Genomic DNA, 27,900 nt, shown 5'->3' on the forward strand with positions numbered 1-27,900 from the left:
ACAAAGACATGCTTGTGTATTCATTTAAAGAACTGGCTTTTGTATTTTAATTATTCTTGCTAGCAAGAAACATACAAGGAATTGCACCACCCTTCTGCATGGCATCCTACGTAAATGAGTCCAGTGCATTTATAAATATGGATGTGGTAGACCCCCAAACAACACAGTACCTGCTGTCTATCCAACCGCATCCTTTTTGCAGCATTTCTGCTCTCACTCTCACAGGCGGAAGCCAGGATACTCTCTGCAACTGCTGAAGTAAGGTGTGAGGGAATAGGTCGTGACTATGAGAGAAAAAAGAAACACAGAAATTATTTCTAGCATAATCCACGATATACTTTTTCAAAGCACACAATATCATCACCTAGGCAGGAAAGTCCGCTCATTGAAATGTAGTTTATACCAACAAAACAGGGAAATGGAACTTGTAAATATGAAAAATGAAACTAGTTAGATGTTAAAGCCGCAGATGATCCATAGATCCATGAGAAGCCCTTTCCCCCCACAGCTCTATTGTCCAGTGTGTTTAGTCTGGCTCATTAAGCTGTACTTTGAACAGACAGTGGCATATTCTCTGCATTCCAGCAGCACCCTGGCCGTCTGGTTCTTGTTAAGAAAACTGAAAGGCTTTTTATCCTGTACAGCATGTGACAGAGATGAGTAGTGGTTTTTTATAGTCATAAAAAAAAAACAAAACAAAAAACCCCAAGTGACAGGGTTGAAACATCACTCAAAACGTAACAGATTGTCAGAACATTTCAGAGCAGTCTCAATCTGTAGTATATGAATATTTGCATTTCTTGCTGCAACATGACTGATGTGATTAAAATGACTTAATAAAAAAAATCTGTTTTCCTTTTGATAATGCCAGCCTTCCAACAACGTAGATATTTTATGGTTCAACTAGATATGGTTCATTTTTCCGTTTCAAAACCTCTCATTACTAATTTCAAAACATTTACATGTTTTAGGTTAAAGGTGCAACGAACCCCCAAAAACAAGGGAATGATAAAATCTTTTTATCTCCATTGTTGGTTATGAGCTCCAATGTGATCTTCCTTACCATTTCATTAAGAAGAATATTTACACACCTTTTTTTCCTAATTACATGCAAAACAATCTTTCTGAAAGTTGAAGCTCACAATAAAACAAATCTTCTTCATTAATATATGAAAATATATCTGAACTACCAAGAAAATAACAAAAATGGGGATAATAACACAGATACTGATACACATATACGCCCATTCCATAGGCTACAATTTATTGAACCAAGTTCTGAACTTCCATAAATTTTCAAAGCTTCATTGAACTCAAAAGTACTATGTAAATTTATACCTGCTGAGGAACTGGCCATATGTGTGGGGTTTTGGGGGTGTTTCTGTGTTTGTTGTTGATGCTTTGGGGTTTTTTTAAAGAGTTATACTTTCTTACTCCCAAAAGCATAAATATGAACCTGCTATGAAATGTTACTGAGTTTCGAAATCAAGTTTTGAAGTATTCCCATTCAGTTCTTAGACAACCTTAGAACAGATTCATTATATTGGCTCAACTGATTTTATGGTTTTCATAACATTCCAGAAACTGAGGAGCCAACCACTACTAATACTACATTTTTACCTTTAAAAATTAAAGTCCATTTATTGCCTTTGGATGTGCTCTGCAGAATGCCAATTTTTTATCTGATACTACTTTCTCTAACGCCTGGGATCACAGTCTGTTTGGGACCAGAAGATGAACTGACTTTTAGAAATAGACAGGGATTTATGGGTCTCCCTCACTAGTGAAATAGGCTTATTTCTTCCCATTCATACAAGAACAACCTTTCTGGCATCAGCGTAACAGCCGTGTAAGACAGACAATCAGAGGCTGCAATACTACAATGAAATAAACTTGGATCGATTTGACAGAACAAACTATTGAACTTGTTTCCAGTTTTGAAAATAAATCAGTCTAAGAGATGAGGGACACTGATGTTAAACCCTGGTGTCATTACAGAAGTTAACATTACAGTACAAGCAGATACCTTCCTCAGAGGTCCAGAGGAGGGAGTAAGTCTTTGCGGAACGTTTTCACTGACACAGCGCTATATTTATTATTCTGCCTCCCTAGAACGGTGATGTTACTCTGAATTCACTATTGCATCACTTAGCCACACTAGATCCCTCCCTGTATTTGGTGGCCAAGTATCACTGTACATGCCACTGTTTTATGTATGTTCAAGGTGACTATGTTGGCTGCATGGAAGTCTCAGTGTGGTCCTGTATCAGTGGCCACAAAATGATGTTCATGAAAAATGGTGAGCAAACACTTGGTTAATTCCTCCAGCTCAGGTCTTTAAGTAGACCGATAACTATACATATAGATCAATGGATTTTTAGAAGGTGACATATGAGCCAAAAAATTAATGCTCTGACCAAAAAGTAAAATGAACTTAAGTTCCTCCAGCTTATTTGTTTGTGGGCGAGAACAGGTTTATTGAAGTGTTTTATAAAATAAATATAGTTGCCATAAAAATCAAGCAGTCATGTGCTTTTCTCTGAAAAGGAGTGCAGTGGTTATGTGTTCACTGTTGAAATATTGAACTCAAAGTTAGTACCTGCAAAAATGAGGAAATCTCCAGGTAATGGAGTATCTTCCTCTTGAAATATGTGTTAACCCATAATTTCTCGCACTCATCACTGCATCTGGCTGTTGATATGTTCGTGTCAAGAACTATCTAGAGTGAACCTTAGGGAGAACGTAATGAATGCATGGTTGAGTCACCTAGGGAGTAAAATACTGTAACAAAGCACAGGAGAAAAATCATCTGATTATGGTTCAGGCTCTATCAACTTTACTCAGGCAGAGCACTAGTCTGGCATTGACTGAGAAGATGAACACAGTCCTCTGTCATGAAAAGTAGAGCTGTTAAAAAGAGGATTTTCTGTTCCATCAAATGCCATATCTGTGAAATGTCAAAAAGATCAATTTTGAAAAGCCTTGCCTAAGAGTAAAAATTGCTTTGAAATAACCACTTTTAAAAAAAAGTTTTTAAATAAACTGAATTAATAGCCCCATCTTCTAAGCTCAGAGGCCCCTTCTGGCTTAGCTTAACTTCCTCATCTTCTATAGTTCTGATTATCCATGATCTCTGTCATGACTACCAGCTATAAAACCACTTCTGTAAGAAGCTCAAGCATCCCAGTCCTTGTGGGGTTCGGAACATTTCTCAACTCCCTGAGGGTGAGACATAAAGGCCTTGGGAAACATGGCAAAAGCAACATCATTCAATTCTGCAGAAGGCAGCCTGCAGATCTCAGCCAAACCAGTGTTTTCTAGGTTCCCAGGCTCCTCTGTGCACAGCTGAGAGCTGAGTGCTGGTTCCTGCACATCTGGGACTACAGCAGGAAATGTGGGAGCCAAGGAGCCCTTATTTCCAAGGGCTGCCAGGCTCCCCTCACAATTCCTGGATCCACAGCCTACCCACTGGACTAGCAGGAAACCAGGTTTCATTTTACTGGAGTACGTCAAAATAGAAAACCTTTGACAAGCTAACATTTCTTAAAGGAAAAAACAAAGGCATTATCAAAAAATTCACGACGAGCTTGAACTGGCAGAACGCACCTAGTGTTGTTTGATACATAACATTCACAGCCCCAGTCTGGTATTTCTTTCACTTCACAGTGATGTAAAGCAGGAAATAACTATACTGGAACTATCCATGTGTAAAACAACAGGAACGAAGAAAGCCTCTAAACTTTAGTCTACCAAAACAAGCGATTCACTTGGCAAAATTAGAAGGCAAGATAACATTTTTGTGTTTTGAACCAATGACAGGTAGAAAAGAGGCATGTGAAAATTTTATAGTAACTTTCAGGTGAAGAGATGAATAAAACTTAGAGGGAATCTGGTAAACAGCTTAATACAGACTTTCTGAGAAGACTATATGCCTCTGTCCATCACACAGCAGCAGTATACAACAGAATTCCTTCGTATTTACTTGGAAATGCGATACTGCTTGTGTCTGCACTAAAACAGCAGCTACATTTTGAACACGCATTGTTATTTGGTTTTGTACATCTCTTCAGCTGACACACAACTAACATTCAGCCTCTAACAAGATGTAGGCAAAGAGCATTTTGACAGAAAATGTAAGGGAAAACTCTAGATTTCATGTACATGTGGATGCCTCTGTTTTTAACATCTTTTGAAGGAATTGATATTCAGGAAGTGGTTGAAATTCCCTCGGTAGCCCAAGGGAGATGACCAACCACCTCCAGTCCTCTCATATTTGAAACTGCATTTCAAGGTAATTTAAACCTGATTCTTCAGACCACCACAGAGCCTGTAGATGATGATGATGACAAAGCAACAAGCACACTTCACCACCATATCGGACAGGAGCTTTTGCATGGTTTTAAAAGAAATCATTTTTGTGCAAATTGATATGAAGACATTATACACTCATCCCCTTATCTCTTTCTGAAGAGTGTACAAATTATTGACAGATATACTTTTGCAGATTTCTTAACAAAAAATCAAAGTAGCTGATACTTCTTTGTAGTCAAGTAACTGTTGGTCTGCTTTAAAGAACATTAAAGCTAATGAAGATCCTTCATGGCTTTGATGGTCTTTAGATCTGGCTCTCAACAATCAAAGTGTCTTACAACAAGCCTTTCTGGAGCTACGGAGTAGTCGTGCAAGGTTGCTGATTTTTTAGGAGTTGAAATCAGAAATGCTTGGCCCAGATTCTCTAGAAATTAGCTCAATTAGTATAATCTCTGATTCCTTAACATAAAAGAGCTGTAAATATGCTGTAAAATATCCATTTGCAATACACCAACTGTATACAGTATCATCAGGTCTTCTGTTTAAAGTGAGGTACCTTTGAAGATCTTCATAGGAAACATAAAATATCCTTTTTGGCATATTCACGCAATTCTTGTATTTCTATGTGGAATCCAAAACCTGCTATGTTCTAATTTCAAATGTACATTTTTGGTATAAATCTACCAATTATTGATATAATAGATTATATTTCAGTCTAAACCACTAGGAGCAGTACGTTCACCAAAAAGAAGTTTGCAATCTGCTATATATGCTGTCCTCCTGTGATTAGAGATCTGTTGTCTCTAAAGCTACTACCTTGGCATTTTTTGTGAGATCCAGTATTTACTTATCAATAAAAGCCAAAGTTGTCATACAGAAGCTTGGTCTTACGTTACACCAGTCTGACTCAGTTCTGAAAAAATACAGCTATCATCTATTATGTCAGATAATGGGCATACATGCACACCTGCTAAAATGCCAGACTTTATAACCTGACATTTGTGCATAAATACTACTGTCTAGTTTAAGCCTATTAAGACTGAAAAGGAGATCTTTCAGTATAAGACAGTTGCAAGCACATAAACACAAACATTACTTCATTTTGTTCATAGAGACCCTAATATAAATGTACGAACTTTAATACAAATGTGTGAATGAGAAAATATTTTGACAAATTTGAAAAGAAAAAGTTCCAAATTTTCCAAAGCATGGGCATCCAAAGGTGAAGATGAATGCCTAAGACGCCTCACTGACAGTAACTGAGTTGTTCCAGAGCTACCACTAAGCACTTCTTTGCATGTTGGGCTCCTAACAACATGATAGTCCCTAGTGCTCTCCTGCATGTCAACTCTTTCCTCAGGTATCATAAGACCAGTTAATTTCCAAAATGAAATATTGCAAATATGCTACAATTCTTTCATAATAACTTATTAAGATCTAACACAATGTGTTAAAATCCCCAACATATTTGTAACAGTATGCAATACCTAAATAGCATTTTTAATAGAAAACATCCAAAATACTTTACAAGACAGGGTACACATTATTATCAAATGAGATTTTTTACTCAGTGTAATGCAGTGAAATGTATGTCACAGAACTGTCCTACACTGCATAGTTACAAAGGATTCAGAAACCTTTCCACAGAGTATTTTTAAATTTGCAGACTGAAGTACAGTACTGCACTCTATTGGATGTACTGCTATAATTGTTAGTACAAGAATAGTGAAATATGAACAACCAGACTGGCATTTTAATGCTTGTAGCACTGTGTTTCAGTCTGGGGTTTGGTATATTTCGCTCAGTCTTGCAGTCTTGTGATAAATACTCAACTGTAACACTCAACTGTATTTCTTTGGAATTCAAAGAAATAACTAGAAATATTTTCTTAAATGGCATAAGAGGCTTTTCAAAACATTCAGTGATGTTCACATCACTTTTTTAAGTCTTCAGCTTTAAAGTACATTTAATTGAAACATTGCGTGTTGCACCTTGATTATGACAGCACCTGAATATATCCATATATACCTTAACATATCACTATTCCTGCCTAAAGGTTAAGCAAGTGACACATTCCAATCAACTACTCTTCTGCTGCTGCTGCTGCACCTAAATATGGGGCCAAGTCCTGCTCCACTTATTCAAGAGAGCAGTTTCAGTGAGACTAATGGAAACTTTAAATGACTTATGTAAACAACAGAAAGAATATCCATCTGACTTTATCCACCTAAAACTTAAGTATTTTGTCTAAACTAGTCATCTAGGCTTCTTTTTTGTTTCATTGAAAAGACAGGTATCTCCAGAAGCTGACTCATGAGACAGCTAGGGATGAACCACTTCACTGATTGCCGAAGGAGCCCAAGTCACCTGATTTCTCTAGCAAACTTAGGTAAGATTACCTCTATCCCAAATTTATTTGGTATTTCAGTGTGACAGAGAACCCTAGGTATTGTCATGCTGAACTAACTCCTTCTGAGTTAGGTGGGGATTGGATTGGACAGTCCAATAGCAAACAGTTTACTAGCAAAATTCCAGAGAACTAGGAAAAACTGAGTCTGATTTAACATTATTTCCTGTTTCCCCTAAACAAATACACTGAACTGGCTCCCTATCCTTAAGTTACTGGCACAAACCAGCTAATCAAGTAACATTGCAGCAGACCTCTCCATCAGAATCATAGCATAAGAAAAACTAACATATTTATTATTTTTTTCTGATTTCAAGCTTACAAGTAATCAGGGTGAACATTCTTTTACCCCAGATTTTTTTTTCCCATAAGAAAGGAGGCTTTTTTTCTATATCAGAACTTACTGCCATTTTGGAGGGGATTGTTTTTCTTCTAAATTCAATAAAAAAGTGAAACAAATGTCAAAATTGCATTCCTATCTTTTCCTCTCTCACAGAATGTAGAAGACTACTATCAGGTTGCTAGGTATTTTTCATTTTTTAGTTTTCATTTTTTTTCCAAATATCATGCCTTTTTCAAAACTAACTTGTTCACACTTTCCAACGTTACTGGGAAAAGTGTAACGTCCACCACTCACTTTTCCAAAATTGCCTATACTTGCAAAAGTTATTGAAAAGCAAAAGGTATCTGAGACAGATTTCAAAAGCAGTCCTTAAAAATCACATGAGTATTCACTTAACTGTTCTGGGGCGGAATATTTAAGAGCTCTAGGGAAACTATTTCTAGATTATTTTTTTTTTAAGGATATGTGACACCTAATGCAAAAAGTCAAAGTTTGTCAGAGAGTAGCTTTGCCCTTTTTCAACCAGGTTGCCATTCAGATTTACATAAGCTGTCAAACAAGGGTGAGACGCTTAGAAAGGAAAGTGACCAATCAAGAGAGTTTGGGGTATATAGTACAAAGCAACACCTCTATTATTATTTGTAGATCTTCATGTAACTGTTCTTGTGCTAATTTTCTTAATGCTTCCCAGCTTATTAATCAAGATTAATTTGATCCACAGACCCTCATCTTCCCAAAAATGTTTACGTCCTTTCCAGTCATAAAAGGCCTGGGGACTGAAAAGCCGTGTGACTGCAAGGGCAGCTGAAGTATTCAGCACTAAATTCAGTAAATAATGAAAGCTTCCTCTCTCTAAAGCTAAAACTTAAAATCAGAGGCTAGATATCTATCCCGAGAAATCTTAACGAGGCAGATTTCAGAAAACGTATACCCCTTTCTGAAAACCAGTCCCCACTGAAGTCGCTCAATTGCAATATAGAAGCACTCCAAGCCACTAGACACATTTAAAACACCTTGATCAACATGTGCACAGTTGCAAATCGTTAAAACACCTCTTACAGCCAATTGGCCCAACCAAATGACAGAAGTAGTGAAAGATATAGAGCTTAGCTATTTGTTATTGAGGCTGGCAATAGGACAGAAGCAGCTGGGATGAACAACGCTGGGATCTAACTGAGGAACCGTCTTCGGGCATACTGTGACACTTCCTCTCTGACACATCCAAACTTGTCTTCAGACAATGGAAAGCATTTATGATGCGCCTTTTCTCTCCAATACGTAAGAACACTTTGCTCTTTGATACTATTGCTTTGTATTACAGTAGTGCCTAGGAAGGAGGGTTTCCTTTTGTTTAAACAAAAGGAAGAATCTCTTTGTGAATGAGAGTTTAAGACCTTGCTCTTGCATTGGGATGCACACAGAAAAAATGGCATAACTGTGAAAAGATACTGTAAGGTGTAGTTTCAAACTGAATGCAGTGAGACTGATGATAGGAGACCACGAAGATGGGAGAAAGCAAATAGTAAGACAATGTAATTATTAAGTCGATTCAACCCCATTTGATCATTTCTAACACTTGAAATTTTTCTGGACTGTAACAAAATAAATAGATACCACATATCCTCAGCAGCTGTCTACTATCTTTTTTTAATTGACAGTTTCCTATAAATACAGAGGCTGGGACAAGTCTAAAGGATGGATTTAAAAAATATTAGTGAAACAGGTCAGAGAGAAATTTCACAGGTCAGGAATTTTCAGAGAGAAAATTCCTTTTGTATAGCATACATAGGTCACTAAACACAATGTATATAAAGGAATTCTCATTAATATCAGTCCTTGAGAAAGAGGCAGTAATATATTTTTTTCTTTTGCTTATGGGCTAATGAAGAGAAAAAGAAATAATTTCTTTAAGAACATCAAGAACTTTAAGAAGTTCACAAAGAAGTGCTACAGCATAGCGTAGGTGGAAGTACAACCTAGAGATCCCATGCAAAAGCCAGTGATTTCAGGACTTGACAAACTTTCCACCCAATGAAAGATTCTGAGCAAGATCATCGAATTTAGTAAGAGAACATTCTCAATAGTCCATAGGCAAGAGACAATGGGAGGAGAAAAACAATCTTACAATTAATGAGAAAAACTTTGACAGTGCCTTGGTTGAAGAATATGCTTGTGTCAGAATGAAAATGAAAGTGGCACAATTACAAGATGAACAGTCAAATGAGGGAAGTATTTCCAACATAGAAAGGGAACTCCTCAAAGGAATATTTGTAGCAAGAAGCTATGCAAGCTGCCTTGGAGTCCACAGACAACTATCTGTCAAAATTAGAAGCAGAATGACTATAAGCAATCTCTTAAAAATATTAATACTAAGAAACATGTTAATTAACAATATGAACACTCATGAGACTGAGCCTTTCCCATAGCCTCAGAGCTAGAACTGGCCTATCATGCAGCAAGAACTGTCATTTGGATTATAGATGGCAAATAACTGACAGAAGCAGGCTTCAGGCATGCTTTTTCATCTTTATCATGCAGTCTTACACTAATTTAACTTAGTGTTTACATTTTCTCTTCACTTTCAATATGACGCTGTAGATAGCTGCACTGTTCCACACAGCCTGAACGGTTATTTGCCATATATGAGATTATTCTCTTTTTCTCTTGCAACTAGATGCTCAAAATGTAGCATTCTGAACCTGAACAAAATGAAAAACTTGTGTTTAATATGCCTATAGCAAAAGGGGTCTCCTGTGGAGATTATTATCTGGCATCCTATTTAATATAACAACGGTAGCACTATTGCTCCTGAAGAGATCATTATCCTGTGTTGCTATATTTGAGAGTAGCACCTGATTCAAATCAACACCAACATGTCCTTTCATGACTGTTTTGAACAAAGGTTATTATCCAGACAAAGTGATTCTTTTCCACTGTCAAAATGGCAAGTACATTTAAAATAATCATACAGTCAAGTGCCTCTGTCCATGGTAGTATTTTTAAAAACTGCTTATAATCAGGAGATGCTGATACAGTAATTTAGAAATCAGAAAATAATTAAAAATAACAAATGGACACATACTACATTTCAGAATTATTCAAGACATAAACATAAAACACCACTTATTCTCTTAGGAAGTTAATGGGAGCTCCTACAAAGACTTTGGATAGTCTTTGGCTTATTTTCCTACCTGTGCATGGGCAAGCAGGACAGATTTCTCTTCAAGCCCAAGAGGGCTGAAATCTTTGGCATGAGCTCCAGTGCCTTGTCACTTCCATTCATGGGCAGCAAAGTCAATATTTTAGAGGGTAATTTGTTTGTTTAATAAGAAATAAAGCCCATCATAAACTGTCAAGGAACATTGTAAAAACAGGGAATATTTCTAAACTATGAAGACTGCATATTTGGATTATGTTCCTGGTAATCTCTGCTCCTTTTCCCCTCCCAGGAATAAATTTGATCCTGCAACCTTTATTGATATGCAAGTAACATTTGCAAATGTGCACTGAAATCAAGCCAACCTAGCTCTAATGAGTCAGACTGTAAGCCCCTTATTCATATTGCAAAACAGTTGTGCAAGTCTTTCAGATGACAAAAAAATGAGCCAGTTTACATAACTGCTCATCAGTGTGAATAATGACAGTAATGAGGCCATAAATTGGAACAGTGAGGAGACTCGCTAGCATCGGCTAATTTTGTAAGTATTTTCCATTGAAAGTACAGCAAAATAAAAATTTTTGGCACCATGAAAGCTGAACTTGACATTGCTGGATTATTTTCAGCCAGAGTGAGTAGATGCAATTTGATGCTACTTAGTGTATCGTAGAACTTATTTACTTTGTGTTTTTCCTTCTTTTATTTTGGAAGGCTATACGATCTGACATGTACACCAACAGTCAATCTTTGGCACTTTTATCTGTACAGATGTCCTTTATTCTACCTGTCTCTCTTCATCTGTGTTTCCGTTGTTCAGAAACAGTGTTATCCCAACGTTTTAAATAATAAAAACATGCAGGCGATTAGAATCACAAACACATAAAAATTTAGTTTCTGTCTTTGCTTTTTGTGTTATCCAATAGTGGTCTTACCCTACAAATAAACCTGATATTTTGTTCTTAAAACTGTCAGGTGACATCTTAAACAACATGGAAATCGTAAGTATTCTGCAGAGACTGCAGGAAAGAGAAAGACAGAGAGAAAGAGAGAAACAGTAAAATTCAATCATTTCCAGTAATTTTTTAATGTAATCAATGGGTTTGCAGATGATTCGTTAAAAAAAAAATAATGATATGTTTAATCACTAAATGACATCTATTTGTAATGATGAGGTGATTTTATTGTCACCTAAAGGCCAGAGAGATAGCTAAGACACATCAAACAAGGTGTGTAGCTACCTAGTTTCTTCCGACTTTCCTGGGGTTTGGAAATATAAAAGTTTTTTAGAGATAATGAAGCTGCCAATTGGAGAGAAGACTTATTATTTACCCATTTTTTTGCTACTAAAATATTAATGGCTGAAAACACTGACAGTTTTATACCATCATAGCTTTCATGATCTTTGGTTCAATCACAATTACTAAACCACTGGGATGCTCAAACTGTAAGCTTGATGTCTGTGTTTTAAAACCATTTAATGTGTTTTGCACACCTATATGTCAACTGAAAGATTTCAAAGGAGTAACTTTTACTAATAGGTAATAGGCTAAAATGTACAAGAAAAAACCCATTGCCAGTGTGATGTTACTACACTGGGCATTTGTTTGGGCATAGCATTTCTCTAGCAGGATCTAATTTTTACAGAGCTCACAGAAATCCAGTTAGCAGAGGCATTTTAAAGAAAAATCTATCTTACTGCAAGACTTTTCCAGGCAAAAATCTCTAACTGTAACCTAAAGTAGGAAATAAGTCACTATATATGCCATCATTTGTTTTCCCTCCTTACGCCTTGCTTTGTTCTTCTTTTCCTAAGCATCCATAATAGTTCTTCTCATGAACTCTAGTGTCTCAAAGCATTTTTAAACAAGCGAACAAAGGGAATAAATTCAGGAAGAATGAAGGAGGGAAAAAGAAACCTCTGACCTGGTATTACCAAAAAATAAACAAACAAAAAAAGACACTAAGATGAAAACAAAATAGTGCCATGGATTTACATATGGGGTTTTGATGGAAACTAGGGCTGGGTTTTAAATCAAAACTCACCATCTCAAAACCACTTCTTTTCATCCGCCTGCAGGACTTGAGGTAAGTACGTATGCGTTTTCTGGCACGCTCTTGATACTCAGGGAATTGTCGCCTGCATGAGTCAATGATAGCCTGGATCTTTTCTTTGGGCTGCTTAGAGATTGGGACCATTCGGTCCAAGTTTTCATCTACAAACAGCCTGACAAACATCTGTTGGCAAGAGGGAGACAGAGGAGATGGGTTTGGAGGGTGGCTCTCTTCTCTTCCTAGCTTCCTGTCTTGATTACTGATAGGAAGACATTTTTTCTATCCACTGAAGAGCTTTGTAATGGGAAGCCAGAAATATTAAGCAAACAGTTCTTTAAAGGGTAATTTGGGGGGGGGGCCCAATTAAAAAAAAAAAAAAGACAAGAAAAGAATAGCCCATAGGATACAGAACTTGTGAGATAAACCAGAACAGATTGTGAAAATAGGCACTACTTAAGTTTCATTATTAACAATAAGACGTGATTGCTAACCATTTTATCGAACTAAATCTCACTGTTTCTTTGTTTGAACAATTCCTTGTGTTCATGCATAATTACAGACAGTGGGAATGCAGCTGACCACTGGAATGGTCTTCTGATAAACTAGCTACAGCCCCTTTCCATTCAATGGGTGAACATGCACATACACACATCCACATCCACACACACAGGCGCACATGCACACATACAAAACAAAGCTTTGTTTTCCTCACTGGTAAAGATGGCACTCTGCCTTGAAATTCTAAATAAAACACAGTAAATCTGTCGTCTGTTGGCAAGAGTTTAATGTGTATTAAAAGAATGATTGAAATAAATCCCGCAAATTAAATTTAAGTGCCTTTAATATTGTCAAACTTACCCATAAATAACAATGTAAAAGGAACAGTAGAAGTAAACAAGACAACTAGTGCAAGAGGACTTACGTTAAAAGCTTTCAGTCGCTCAGCTTCTACCCCATCTGATTCATTAACCTTCTCAGGATCTTCCTGCTCATCATGGTCATCCTCATCCTCATCTCCTCGATTCAGAGACAAATCTTCAGCACCTCTGCCTACACTCTCATTCTTGCCAGAGTCATAGCTTGAATAGCTATGTGCAGGTGACTGAAAATAGACAAAAAGAATATGTTTGTAAAAATTCACCATGGAAATAAGGTCTACTCAGCAAAAATGCTTTATAAATATTTAAAGAATTCAATTATTTCTTTTTATTCTTTGTTCAACATAAAGTGCTCATAATCCTTGTAGGAGCAAACAACTCACAATAATATTCATTTCAGTACTTTAAAAAAATGTGAGCAGCTGCAAATCCAGTAAATCAATTAACAAATGTATTACCTATGATAATTACAGTTAACATGAGATCTTTGTCATACAGCCTTGTTTAAGTACTACATACAGAAGTTTCTTACAAATATGAATGTCTTTTTATTAGCCAAGAGTTAAATAAGGAGCAGTTGATTTGCACAAAACTCTAAAGGATTAAAAATTACACATTTTAAGGCAAATAGGATTTAAGTAGGAAACATTGATATTAATCCAATCAGTATGAAATATTATCAAGAGCTGCAATATGTTATTCAAAACTTGGACATGATTATGTCCTAGTTACACTTGCAAAACCCCAGAATGAATTAGAGCTGTGTACATTTGTTAACATTTTGAATGCTCTTCTGAGAATCACATAGTAAAACCATTTTCTATTTGCATATCAACATTCAGAGTTTTTCCCTCAGCAGAACATTTAGCTTGCTGGATAAATCAGATGACCATCTCATTAAAGCACATCCACTTGTAGGACCAAACAGTTTTCAGTTACCAAAAGTCAATACTGTCCATTTTTCCTTGCAGTATCAAGACTTCAGTTACCTGTTTCCCCTGCATACACTTCAAACTGCAGACCATAAAAAGACATCAGTAATAAAAAACCTTATACAACTTAACGCTTTAAGATCAAACTTTCCCCCAGTCACACAAAACTATCAGACAGCATCTTCACCACAGCCATCAGATTCACATTTAGGTAATTCAAAGCACAATTCTACTTCTACAATATTTTGGTCCTGTAATATTTCAATATTTTCCTCTCTTGCTTCAAAGTGTATTGTAGTCTATTAACTTCAGAGAGTCCTGAATCAGGTGCTACACAATGAACTTCACATACATGTTTTTCTCAGGTGCCTCCTGCCTAAATGTCACCAAAAGTCAGGAGCATAATGCCTCAATCAAAAATACATTTCAAATACTTAAAATCACATGCCTTGAGCTACATTCTGAGCCTCCTAAAAGTGTCTTTATTTCAGGGGTGTTTTCACCTATCACAGAATGTAGCTGGGCAGTGAGGTAGGAGGGAAAGGCCAAAAAAACCATTCATCTTTAAGGAATACTTCTTGCTTTATATTCTTACTCCAACTTCTTTTTTTCTTTCCCTATTTTCATCTCCATTTTATGTTGGTCCTCTGTACACCATCGGTTTTGCAGTCACTCCCGTTCATTCCCTTGCCGTCCCTTAACAGTACTCATACTTCAAGCCTTCCTTTTTTATCTATTCTCCCCAGACTGTATTCTCACAGTACAGATCCCCTGGAGTTCCACTTTTTAATCCCTAATGTTCCTAACATCAGATCTTGCAGTCTCTCTCATCCCCTTTCTTGAGTCTCTTCACTCTCTAGACCACTCTCCATTCCCTAGACCCTTATAGCGGACGTAGGGAGAATGAGAAAACATCAAAAGAAAACAGAAGAGCCAGCCTCTGGACACAAACACCTTCATCAAGTAGCAAGCTCAGCATCACCTCTTCCTACAGCCTATCACTGCACAGTTGCGACGCAAGAAATTAGCCAGAGTTCAGGATGGCAGACGTGAGATGGCATGGGAAGATAAGACTTGGAAGACCAACAAAAAAACTTGTTCCTTTTCTTGACACATTGATATTTTGTTCTGGGAAGATAATGAACATCTACATTGCTGCCCATTCAGATAACTTTTCCTTGCAGGAGGTGTTGAATCCATTGAATTATGAGGCTCCAGAAGAACATGGTCTCATCCCGATCGGACATGATGGCTATAACTTATCAGAGTGTCTAGCATATATAAGCAACAGTATTTAACATTGCCAATGGCTACCAGAAGGCCAACAGCTGCAGCCTGGTAGCCTGTTATGAAGGAATAAGCAGCGTGATTTTCCTTGATCCTGAAGAGATTCCCAGATGAAAATTTTTAAAGAAGAATGTTACAATTAATTAATTGTTAGTTATTGTAATTGTGTCCAAGTGCTATGTAGTAGAAGATCTGACCTAGACCGCAAGACTTGTTTTCTACTTCTTTGTTTCACCTCGTACTACAGCTATACAGCATCCAGAGGGCTTCTAGATAATCAAAAAGCCATTTCATGTGCTAGGTGCCATATAAAGCTGTAGTAAGCAGAAGCTACTGCCCTGAAGAACCCTACTGTCTCAAACCCTTGTTCTGCAAACACTTGATTTCACATGAATAACTTCATCAGACTAAATCCAATTAGACTACTCATGTGCATAAAGTTAAACAGATGCAAAACTGATTTCAGTATGTACATATGTTTGGGCTGGATGCCAAGACCACAAATTATGCACCAGGATTGTGATTTGCTTTTGTGAAGGAAAGAAATTCAGGGCAAAATGGACTAGCCACGTCTCTCAAAAATGCAATTTTTTTTAAAGAAAACATTGCATAGAGAGCCTTGTCCAATGTCTTCTCCAAAATATTTATTTCAAGAACAACTTCAGCATCTTAAATGAACCGTGGAGAACAACATACTCTGAGAAAGTTGCATGGCAGGAATCCATATTTATGCATCATGGATTTGAAGATTGTGTACAGTAGCAGGAAAAAAAAAAAGGTGTTTTTTTTCCTAGCTGTTGCATCAGCAAACTGAGGGAAGAGGTTCAAAAGCTCAGTTAAGAATAAAATTTCTACCTTTTTGTATTTCTACACAGATGAATATTGAGTCAGAGAAGGGACAGACTGTTTCGCTTGTGTTGACTCAGAAGTTGTGCAAAAGCTGATAAGCATTTTGTTTTGGTACTCTATTAGTAGCTGCAGTGCTAAATAAACACGGAGTAGGACAGCAGAGGACAACTTTTCCTTAGTACACATTCCCCAGTTTTAGGTCTTGTAGTGTCCTTTCAAAAGACTGTTCCCACCTTTGCCAGACAGGAATCTGCTCATTCAGATTCCTATACACCCCTTGTCACATACATTTTTATGGTCCTGCAGTGAATTAGACTGGAGAAGTGATCCTGGTTAAAATGTTTTGATTTGTTTTCTTTTGCCAGTCTGTTTAAGACTAGGATCACAGAATCACAGAATCAATCAGGTTGGAAGAGACCTCTGGGATCATCGAGTCCAACCATTGCCCTGACACCACCATGTCAACTAGACCATGGCACTAAGTGCCATGTCCAGTCTTTTTTTAAACATATCCAGAGATGGTGACTCCACCACCTCCCGGGGCAGCCCACTCCAATGTCTAATAACCCTTTCTGAGAAGAAATTCTTCCGTTCTTGGCTCCAGCTCACCTGAAAGCACAAACCTTTGGGTTCACAGGGGAGTGTGAACATGGAAGGGATAGAGGGAGCATGCACATCTCTTGACAGCAATGTGAGATTAAAGCAATCATGGGGTGGAAGCATTAGTAGACACAAGATGTTCCACAGGTGAAACCTTTGTGCTTAACAAACATGGGTTGGAAAAGAAAGTGACAGCCATGTAAAATGAGGAATTATTCAAGGAGAACAAATAAGGCCGAAGCTAAGGGGAAGAGTGTTGCCTCCCCCAAACATTTAGATGATTATAAAGTTGTCTTAAAAATACTGAGATATTGATAGATATATTCTGGCCACTTAGTCCTTGCCCTTTTCTGAAGGTTCTGAGTTCATTATTTTAATCTCTTTCTTGCAATAATAAGTATTAGACACTTCTGCTTTACAAAAATGAAAGTAAGGGTTCTTGCTTAATGACCTGCTTTCAGGAGCTTGTAAATATCAACATTTTTCCAATACACTACAAGTCAGCACCAAAAGTCACCTGAAGTGTGATAAGTGACAAATCAGACAATAAAAGACCTGGGAAGACATCACAGTGTCATCTAGTTCATCTTGCTGCCACAGAACAAGGTCAGAAGGTCATTCCTGACCACTGTTCGTCTGGTTGTTATCGTAAGACTTCCAGTGACAGAGATGCCATGCATCCTCCAGACAATCTGCATCAGTGTTTCACTGTCTTCAGAATTATTAAAGTATTCTTAACACCCACCTCTGACTTTCATAAAGAGTACTAAGCCTATTTCTTTTTCAACTATCTACCACATATTGCAATGGAGGACAGGTGTACCTGGAGAAGAGAGCATTCTATATACACGTTTTTATAGAAACCATTCCTATGATACAGAAAGGGACTGGAATATACGGATGACACCAGTTTTGATTGCTCTGAAGACTTTTTTTTTCCAGAATTGTCAATTAAATTAGAATTTTATTTTATTTTGTTTCACATTTACATTTTTACCTGATTCTACATATGACGAAGTTTTCAAAAAAAGCGTAACACAGTGGTTTTCAGTGAACTGACTGTGAATAAGAAGTGTGCATTTTATTTGACATACAAACAAAATTAAAAAGTTAAGCCTGTAAGGTTAAGGGAAAATTTATGTCGTATATCTTCCCCTTAAAATTATATTTGAAATTAATATTGGATTCTTACAGTTCCACTTTCTTTCCTGCACAAACTGTGAGTTTTCCATATTGCACGGAACTTGCCTACAGAAGGTAGTGGTTTTTTTTTTACTTTAAAACTATAACATATGTAATATAAATAACACATTAGAAAACATAAAATACATTTGGCATATATGTCCCCTTTTGGTATTAAAAGAGGTGAAACTATGAATTCAAACATTCCTATTTTCTCCTCAATTCAAACAGTAAAGCAGGAGGCATAACTGGAAAACTAAGGTTGAGCTATTATCCTAAGCAATCCTCTTTCAGTTTTTATAGATACAAGTCCAACTCTCTATTATTTTTCATTAATAAGCCATTTTTTCTACAATCCCTCTTAAATCCTATGTCTTTTCTCTCTTCCAGACTTTACTGTTATTATCCTCTTTACATGGCCCCTTTAAACCTTCATACTGTCATGTCTGTGGAACTTTACTGCCCATCATTTTTTTTCTCATTACAGAAAAGACTGTGAAGTCTCAGATACAATTCCATCATCTCACCATTTATTTCAAGATCCAATTAACCTCATTTTTATAAACTTGTCACACATTTGCTCATCTTACACATCTTACCCGTATCTTTGCATCTGACTATGACCAGTTTGCTCCCCTTGTTACACCACAATTGGCCTTTCCAGCTCCTTCATAAAATTTCACCCTTGATAATGGGAAGGTGTCATTGTGTATAATTCTTCTATTATTTGGAACATGAGGATAACAGCACTCTTACTGGAAGAATGGAGAGACGAAATCTAGGGTTTCATAGGTCTGACTCTATAAAAGTGTTATCTAACATGTAAAGTGTTGTGGAGTAGATTGTATAAGACATTTTTACGCAAAACTTGTATTACACTGAAATATTAAAAGAACATTTCTGTTTGCTCTGTGTTAACAATGTGAGGTCCAGAAAGACAACTGTTCAGTTATTTACAATAGGAATTAAGAAATAAAAATATTTTTTTCCTGAATGATCGTTGACATGGTCTTTTCTCCAGAATCATTGTTTTTACAGTAGTCACTGAGAGAACAGTGACTGTTCCTAAGACTACATACTAATTCTTTCTCGGTAATTAGCCAGTCTATATCATATTATCTGTTTGCTTACCACATTCCTTTCACCAGAAGCACATTTATTAGCAATAAGTAGAGTAAACTGTAAATTACCCAGACACTTTCATTCCAGTAGGATTTATCTGGATAGATAGAAGCTTGGATAATTGAAAGATAAGAAATAATTGAAAGACCCCTGAAACACATCTTCCTGTGGTATATTTCCTCCTTTTAGCTAAAATATAGTCTACTCCAGGTCTATCCCCACTGGTATTGACCGACATTATTGAAATACATCACTTGACCCTAATAGAAATAACCTCAGAAATCAAGTAGAGAGTAAAAAAAGAGAGGCAACTGAGAATTCTCACTCAAGTAGAAGAATGAAGTATATTTAGAGGCAATAGTTGAAGGTTTCTTTCTAATTTGCCCACAACCAATCTCTTCTTACCTGATTAAGCAGCTTCAGGAAGGCTCCTGCTCCTTCCCCAGCCATTCTGGAGTGGGAGCATTCTTGGAGGACCAGAATAAGCATGTCCAAACCTCTCCAGCCCACCAATGTCAAGAGTACCAGGGCAGATCCGATTTAACAGAGCAGGAGACTTGCCTACTTCTCACAGCTTTTATTTTACATAGTTGTTTTATTAATGACTTCTAGAACTCCTGTCACTGATGTAGGAAGACAGGTATTTTCAACCAAATACTAAAAAACGCTAGTTATATAACCCCCAATAACCGGTCATATTGCAAAATGTGGCTGCTGCGTTTTTTGGCAAAAATACAATGTCCTTTGTGGGAGCTGAAAAGTCAGAGTTAAATGGTGACAGACTCAAATAAAAGCTTGTGATTTTTTTGGCATCATACACCACTATTTTGAAGCTTTAAAAGGATCTGACAGAGATTCTGTGAATTTGAGAAACAGAGGCTGCCTCATAGGAAAGCTTCATCACAAACTTCCGGATTTCTGCAAACCGTGATCCAATAGCGGATTTAAACATTTCCTACAGTACACCCAAAATCAAACCAGAAGATCTGAGTGACGATGTTATACTTTTGTAAGAGCCTACCTTACTAAAAAAGAAAACCTAACTTATTATCAAAGGTAAGGGAACTTCATGAGTGGTCTCCTAAGGACAGTATTAGCATAGTTCGCAGGTACTACCATAGATCTGTGAAGCCAAGAGCCTGGGAGTGCCCCGTGTAGTTCTTGTGCTTTTGTCAAAATGCGTCAATCAAAAACGTCTATTGGAAAACTACCATTTCTAATTTTTGGTGAAATGTTGACCTTTTGTCAAGAACCTTTACAGTTTCCACCCAGATTCCACAGCCTTCCATTCCTCGAGGTTTTTTCTTTTTTGTTTTCTTTTTTAAATGAAATAGCAACAGTTTATATGGGGATTAGAGAACATTTTTCATATGAAATATACTTCAGTGACTACTGAGGTTCACTTTACAGGTAGGTAGTGAGCATTTTTGACCACCAATTCTTTGGTCAATTGTTAGACAACTGGCTGGTAAGAGCTACAAACTATTTTGCAAAAACATAGGGGTATTAATTTCTTCTTTTTCTATTTCAATTGAGAATGAAACCTCTAATGTACGCAACACATTTAGGAAGTAACTAAGATGGAGAAGACCTATATGAACCTGAATATCACAATGACAATCACAATGCAAGCCTCAAGACTCTCACTCCTCTCTTTGCAGCCTGTCCTTATCTAAGTGACAGAAGAGTAAGACATAACTGAGCATGTCAGCAGGGGTACAACAAACAGTCAAGTTTCATAGGAACTTTCCTGCAAGGAAACAGCAGAACCCCTGACAAAACTCGATCTATCCTTCAAAGAGCCCGTTTACTGGCCAACAGTGCTACCCCCACTGTTAGAAAATATCCCAAGATATTTTCCTTAGATGGTCTCGAACCTGATCTTCTCCTACAGTGGGTGGTTCTTCATCCTTCCAGTCCCTGCCTCTGCCTTCTGTGACTTGGGTGGTGAGGCTAGAGCACTTGCCGGTGAAGAATGAGGCAAAAAAATCGTTGAGTACCTCAGCCTTCTCCATATTCTGGGTAACCAGGTCTCCCATTTCCTTCCATAAGGGCCCACATTTTTCCTAGTCTTCCTTTTATCACTGACATACCTATAGAAGCATTTCTTGTTGTCCTTGACATCCCTGGCCAGATGTAATTCTATCAGGGCTTTAGTTTTCCAAACGTGCTCCCTGGCTGCTCAGACTATTTCCCTGTATTCCTCCCAGGCTACCTGCCCTTGCTTCCACCCTCTGTAGGCTTCCTTTTTGTGCCTGAGGTTATCAAGGAGCTCCTTGTTCATCCATGCAGGCCTCCCGGCATTTTTGCCTGCCTTCCTCTTTGTCCGGATGCATCGTTCCTGAGCCTGGAGGAGGTGGTCCTTGAATACTAATCAGCTTTCTTGGGCCCCTCTTCCCTCCAGGGCTTTATCCCAAGGGACTCTATCAAGCAGGTCCCTGAAGAGGCCAAAGTCTGCTCTCCTGAAGTTCAGTCCTGAAGCTTCTAGCAAAAAAACACAGTTGTGTTGAAGAGCAAGTGCTCTTCTCCAGAAGAATCAGAGAGATCACAGTAGCCTCCTAAATCCCTACCAATATCATTAGGTATCTCTATTGGGTCATAGCTTTCATGGTACCGTCCTGAAGAAAGTAGAAACTCTCATTGTAATCCATAAGCTTGCCTGCTCAGGATGGTACAGCACTTTGTAACTTGTACAAATATTAATATATATTTGATAAAAAAGTGAGCTAGAAGTTTTGGGTGGCCCTGTTATAAATGAGCCCTGGGTTTTTATATGCAGCCTGTTAAACTCTCAGACTTGTGAGAAGAGAATCATCCAGCTTCCTCCAGGATAGCATGGCACAGTGTAAGCTCCCAGAACAGATGCTGTTTGGAAAGGAAATTGCACTTTCAAACTTGACTCCATGGTCTAGTACTGTCTGTAATTTCTTGCAGTTGCATAATCTTTGTTTACTGCAAAAAGTTTCTGTCACATTGGTACTTAGAGCTCAGTTAGAGGGAACCATGCAGCCATCAAGCAGCACAGAAGTTTCCAAGGTGATCTAATAGACCAGGTCTGTAAAATCTGAAACTCATTTACAACAAACAATTTTTTTTACTTCTCTTAGGAGAGATATTTTCAGTTGTAAATTCTAGGGACCACTTTGTTACATGCATTCACTTTAGCTTACTAAATCAGTGTACAAGGCTCAACACTTATCACCATCCAGCAATGGAGAATTCCCCTAGTAGACTAGAAAATCCTATTTGGCAAAACTCCACTTCCTCCAAAAAACACATTCAATCCACATTGTTGTAAAGGAAGAGTTCTGGAAGGAAAACCAGCTAGAAATATACCAGAAAAATTGAATAAATCAGAGCAGGCACTGCACTTTCTCATATTGATACCACAACTCAATGCCTGACTATGGAGCAGTGAACAACTATAAAAACTACTTTGTATCTTCCTCCAACCCAAATGATTTAATGTCCTCCCCGCCCTGCCCCCCAAATTCAGGGGAAAGGGATTTGATCCTATATTAAGTCAGCTTATCGCATGAAGAGAATTAGCTGAAAAGTTCATATCCAGATCTGAACTGGCCTAAAGCTTTAAAAGTTTGTGTCCGTTTCTATTTGGTTTCTTATGTTATATGACTACTACTTTATCCTTAGCTTCCATAGATGAAATTGAAAGAACAAAGAGGAAAACAAAATAGAATACATTTTTAAAAATAAAAATAAAGCATCCATATGTCTAGTTTAAGAAAGTGGCCCCCCTCTCATGGTGCAACTGCCTACACTGTGTGCTCACCCATTCTCCTCTTTCACAGAGCTCTACCTGAGTTCAAGACATGCCATGCTGTGATCTACAGGCTAAGAGATCCTTTTGGAGTATGAATGGGTAACGTAACCCTCATCTGTTGCATTTTACTAAACCCAAATACAAGATGCACCAAATGCGAGGGACAGAAGAATTTTCTGTGAACACTCCCTGTCATTGTCACTGGAAGTGGCATTTACTCTGCTCTGTTGTGCAACCAGGCCACAGACCAGGAAACCAGTAAGTCGGAATTAATTTTAAAAACTGAAAGGCAAGTATAACTTCAGTAAAGTTCCCCTTCCCTAGTGAGTAACCTGATTCAATGAACCTCAGTAGAATGATCTCTTTTGCACATGCACTATCTGTGCAGTCTTGCCCTCAGTGTGCCAGATCTGCTGCATGCATCCAGCATCATCAGCTGGTGCTGGCATCCCTGCAGCTCTCTGAAAACTTTCCTGCATGAAACTTGCTTTTTGCCTAGTAAGCTGCACCAGGAACAGCCCAGAGCTGATTACATAGAGCAGAAGGTCATGTGGGGTTGAAAAAGCACCCATATATCTGAAGCTGGTTTAGCTGCCAGGATTTGCACTGTTATCTATGTACCAAGAAATCAAGAGTTTTTATCCCAAGATCTTTACTGGTTCCTTATGATCGATTAAGTCAACAGTGTGTGTGCTAAGGTTCAGGGTACAGTCTGCATTCTGCGGATTTAAAGGTAGCTGCGCAAAACAGAAAACAAACTCATCTGCTCTGCTTGTCTTACTGATTTTTGCACGCAAGAGTTTTTAAGATCCCCTGATGTGCATCTAGAAAGCATCTCAGCTGGTTATCTAGACACCGGACATTAGGAGCTATGAGTCTCTAAATGTAAGATTTTGCAAAGAAACTGTGATTCAGCTCACCAGAAGGAATTTGTAGGGGTTCTGAATAGGCTACAGTGTATTTATTTTCTAGCTAGGGGATTACAGGTAGATTTTCTAAAACACAGATGAAAACTTTATGACTCAGAAAATAGACCCAAGATAGAAGGTTTCCTGAAACACATCTGTACCAGTGTAGTTTTTAAAGATATATATACTATTTGCAATGCCAGAATTTATAAACCAGCAATGATTAATTGTCTGTAATTAAGTTTGTAACGTTGCTTTGTCTATTTTTCTTTCCATTACAACATGCTAAACTACCTATTAATCTTCCAGTCAACAAAGTAAATACAACAGGATTTCCTTTTGTAGCCCCTGGGCCTATGACTCCTACAGTAGGGCTCTATTTGAACACAAGTATCTGTTCACATGTGGCATAGGACACTAATACCTTTGTTTTCCATTATTAGAGAGTAGCATCATGCAGGCAATTAAATTATATAGAAATTGTATTTCTCTGGTAAATATCACCTTTTCAGTCTTGTCAAGAAATTTTGCAGCTCCAGTACTACTGTTTTTAAATGAATGTGATGATATGGGTTCAGTCTATTGAATTTTCTATACAGTAAGCGCTTTCAACAATGCCATAAGCAACAAACTAAATACAGGGATGTGACTCACTCTGGCAATCATAGCTCATTTCTATGAGTCCTGTAAAGGAGCAACCTGCTCAGTGATTCCTATACAGAAATATCCAGTATATTATACTTAAACAGGTTTATCTTAAAAAAGTAGAACTGAAGAAACCTGACATCCTATTGACTTATGTCCTAGATCCCCAAGTCCTCACCGGAATGCCTTCTCCATTTCACTCCACAACTCTCCCACTTCTTACAGGGCAAGAGTTCGTGGCTTGTTGAGGGCTGGGAGAGTACTCATTGCCCAAGCAGCTTCTGCCTCTCAAAATGAAAGGCTGTCGTGAAGGCAGTAACCTGGATCTTTCTACTTGAGTCAAATGCAGATTTTCACAGAACTTGTAGCACCTCAACATTGTCAGGATTCCTAACTTATCAAATTAGATTGAAACTGGTCAATAGTTTCAAAGGTTAAGCAGGGGCAGAGCATAAAAAACTTCCTAGGAGACAAAATCAAGACAATGATTAGCTCCACATCAAACATCTTTTCACATTGATAGAATAAACTACACCATATGGACAGCAAACCGGTATTTTTTTCTGGATAAAACTTTCCTTGTAACCAAGATTTTAAAAAACATTTAGCTGGGACATGAGTAAAACAGTAAGAGTCTGGCATAAAATCTCTAACACTTTGCATCTAAATGTATTTTTATGGAAAGTCATATTTTGAAAAGATTTAACAAATATTTTGCAAATTCTTGCTTTAGGTAGAATGAATTTCAAAGTGGTGTGCAGGAGGTATCCATACAGAGAAGAATCTCATATTTATTAGCCACTTCCATAGCACTTTGAGCATGCACTATTATTTTTCTGGATATATGTACGAGTATGAATATGTTCTGTGGCATTATTATGTAGTTCACAATACTGAATAAGGCTGGGAGATAATATTTTTTTTATTTGTTTGAAATAATTTAACCACACAGCTTGACTGAAGGCAAGAAATATAAAGTGATGGTTATACAAAATCTGTTGAAGGCATGAAAGAACTTTCATGAAAATTATTTGATAAGGTGATGTTCTTAAAGAGATTCCCAGTAGCAACTTTCCCATTAGCCCCTTTTATTTAACAAGCCTATGAGAGTTTAACTAATGTATGAAGCAATATGCCTGCGCACATCACTGTTCCTTTTAACGCACCACCTTCCAAGGCCCTGCTCTTAAGGCATTATGTGTGAACAAATGCACCATCAAGTAGATTTTAATTGCTAATAAATTCTGCATGATATGCTTAATCAAAGTTCCACATGAGTTTTAGGACAACCCTAGCTTTCTTTAAAACCACAAAAATACAAGTTTATAAACTGAAAGCAAAATTTCTAACATTTACTACTCAGCCTTTCAAAAGTCAGGGAAAAAGATACACAAACTATTCTCCTTAATAGTGTTATCAGTGTGAGAAAACTACAGACGAGCTTACAACCTTTTTTGCCAGATCACACACGTTTTACCACCTCAGACTTCTTGATTTGCAACAGAATTCCCTGCAAGTCATCCCTCAGATGAATTCCAGAGGGAGGGTGAAGGAAGCTATTTTTTTTTAACCTTCCTCTTCATGATGCTTTGCCAAAAGTGGAATTACAAAAAATATCACTGGGGTCTCACAGGTTTACTCTCACCTTGCAAAGAAGATGGAGCAAAATCATCCAGTTGCAAGATGTCAAAGACCTGGAGAAGCTTCTGTTCTGATCCCTCACTACTCCTTGACAAAGGTTTCTCATTGAAAACTAACCACAAGAATTATTTCCCCTACCACCACTCCCAAAATATTTCTAATACATTCATGTTAAAATCTTAAACAAGCGAATAATCCTTATTTATCATCTTGTTAAAATTAAGAAGCAAATATAGCATAATTGCACACACACCATAAAAGCCAACATGGCTTCACTAAGGCAAATTGTGCCTGAAAAATGTGGTGGGCTTCTATGACGGGGTTACAGTGCTGGTGGATATGGGAAGAGCAACTGATGTCACCTACCTGGACTCGTGCAAAGCATTTGATACTGTCCTGCACGACATCCTTGTCTCTAAATCGGAGAGACATGGACTTGACGGATGGACCACTTGGTGGATAAGGAATTGGCTGGATGGTTGTGCTCAAACAGTTACGGTCAATGGCTTGATATCCAAGTGGACACCCGTGATGAGTGGCATTCCTCAGGGGTCTGTATTGGGACCGGTCCTGTTTAACATCTTCGTCAGCGACATGGACAGTGGGATTGAGTGCGTCCTCAGCAAGTTTGCCGACGACACAAAGCTGTGCAGTGCAGTCAACACGCTGGAGGGAAGGGATGCCATCCAGAGGGACCTTGACAGGCTTGAGAGCTGGGCCTGTGTGAACTGCATGAAGTTCAACAAGGCCAAGTGCAAGGTCCTGCACATGGGTCGGGGCAATCCCAAGCACAAATACAGGCTGGGCGGAGAATGGATTGAGAGCAGCCCTGAGGAGAAGGACTTGGGGGTGATGGTTGACAAGAAGCTCAACATGAGCCCGCAATCTGCGCTTGCAGCCCAGAAGGCCAACCATATCCTGGGCTGCATCAAAAGCAGCGTGGCCAGCAGGTTGAGGGAGGTGATTCTGCCCCTCTACTCCGCTCTCGTGAGACCCCCACCTAGAGTACTGTGTCCAGCTCTGGGGCCCCCAACATAAGAAGGACATGGAGCTGTTGGAGCGAGTCCAGAGGAGGGCCACGAAGACGATCAGAGGGCTGGAGCACCTCTCCTATGAAGAGTGGCTGAGAGAGTTGAGGCTGTTCAGCCTGGAGAACAGAAGGCTCCGGGAAGACCTTAGAGCAGCCTTCCAGTATCTGAAGGGGGCCTACAGGAATGCGGGAGAGGGACTTTTTACAAGGACAGTAGTGACAGGACAAGGGGGAATGGTTTTAAACTGAAAGAGGGTAGATTAAGATTAGATCTTAGGAAGAAATTCTTTCCTGTGAGGGTGGTGAGACACTGGAACAGGTTGCCCAGAGAAGTTGTGGATGCCCCCTCCATGGCTGTGTTTAAGGCCAGGCTGGATGAGGCTTTGAACAACCTGGTCTAATGGGAAGGTGTCCCTACCTGTGGCAGGGCGGTTGGAACTAGATGATCTTTAAGGTCCCTTCCAACCCAAACCATTCTATGATTCTATGATATGATCCTATAGCAAACTGTTGACGTGTTGGAAAACTCTTCTCAAGAGAGAATGCTACATCACTTGGTTTTGCTTTGTGGACTACACTCACTCCTTCCAAGGTCAGTAATTCGGTAGCTGTTTTATAAAAAGCCTTGAAAGAAACCTGAAGCCTATTTATTTTCTCTTTTTTTTCTATCCTTTCTGTGCATACAAATCAGCCTCCAACCTGACACTTCTTGAGCAATGTTTCTACAATGTGTTTTTGTATTTTTTTAATGATTATTTGATCCTAAAAAAAAAGC

The 27,900-nt window shown here is 38.2% G+C and overlaps 1 protein-coding gene across 4 annotated transcripts in view; it reads right to left on the minus strand.

Moving 5' to 3' along the window:
• The window catches only part of NOL4 (nucleolar protein 4), a 203,645-nt gene that overhangs the window by 36,983 nt on the left and 138,762 nt on the right, over positions 1-27,900 (minus strand). For 2 of the 4 annotated variants that reach the window (XM_068396611.1, XM_068396610.1), the window contains exons 7-9: positions 13,193-13,372; positions 12,262-12,453; positions 171-284 (exon numbers count right to left, since the gene is read on the minus strand). In XM_068396611.1, coding sequence (XP_068252712.1) covers positions 171-284; positions 12,262-12,453; positions 13,193-13,372 — 486 coding nt within the window. The remainder of the gene's footprint in view (positions 1-170; positions 285-12,261; positions 12,454-13,192; positions 13,373-27,900) is intronic. The other 2 variants (XM_068396613.1, XM_068396614.1) reach the window with 2 other exon arrangements.

The sequence above is a fragment of the Nyctibius grandis genome, chromosome 3 (genome assembly GCF_013368605.1).
Source record: "Nyctibius grandis isolate bNycGra1 chromosome 3, bNycGra1.pri, whole genome shotgun sequence".
Classification (NCBI taxonomy): Eukaryota; Metazoa; Chordata; class Aves; order Nyctibiiformes; family Nyctibiidae; genus Nyctibius; species Nyctibius grandis.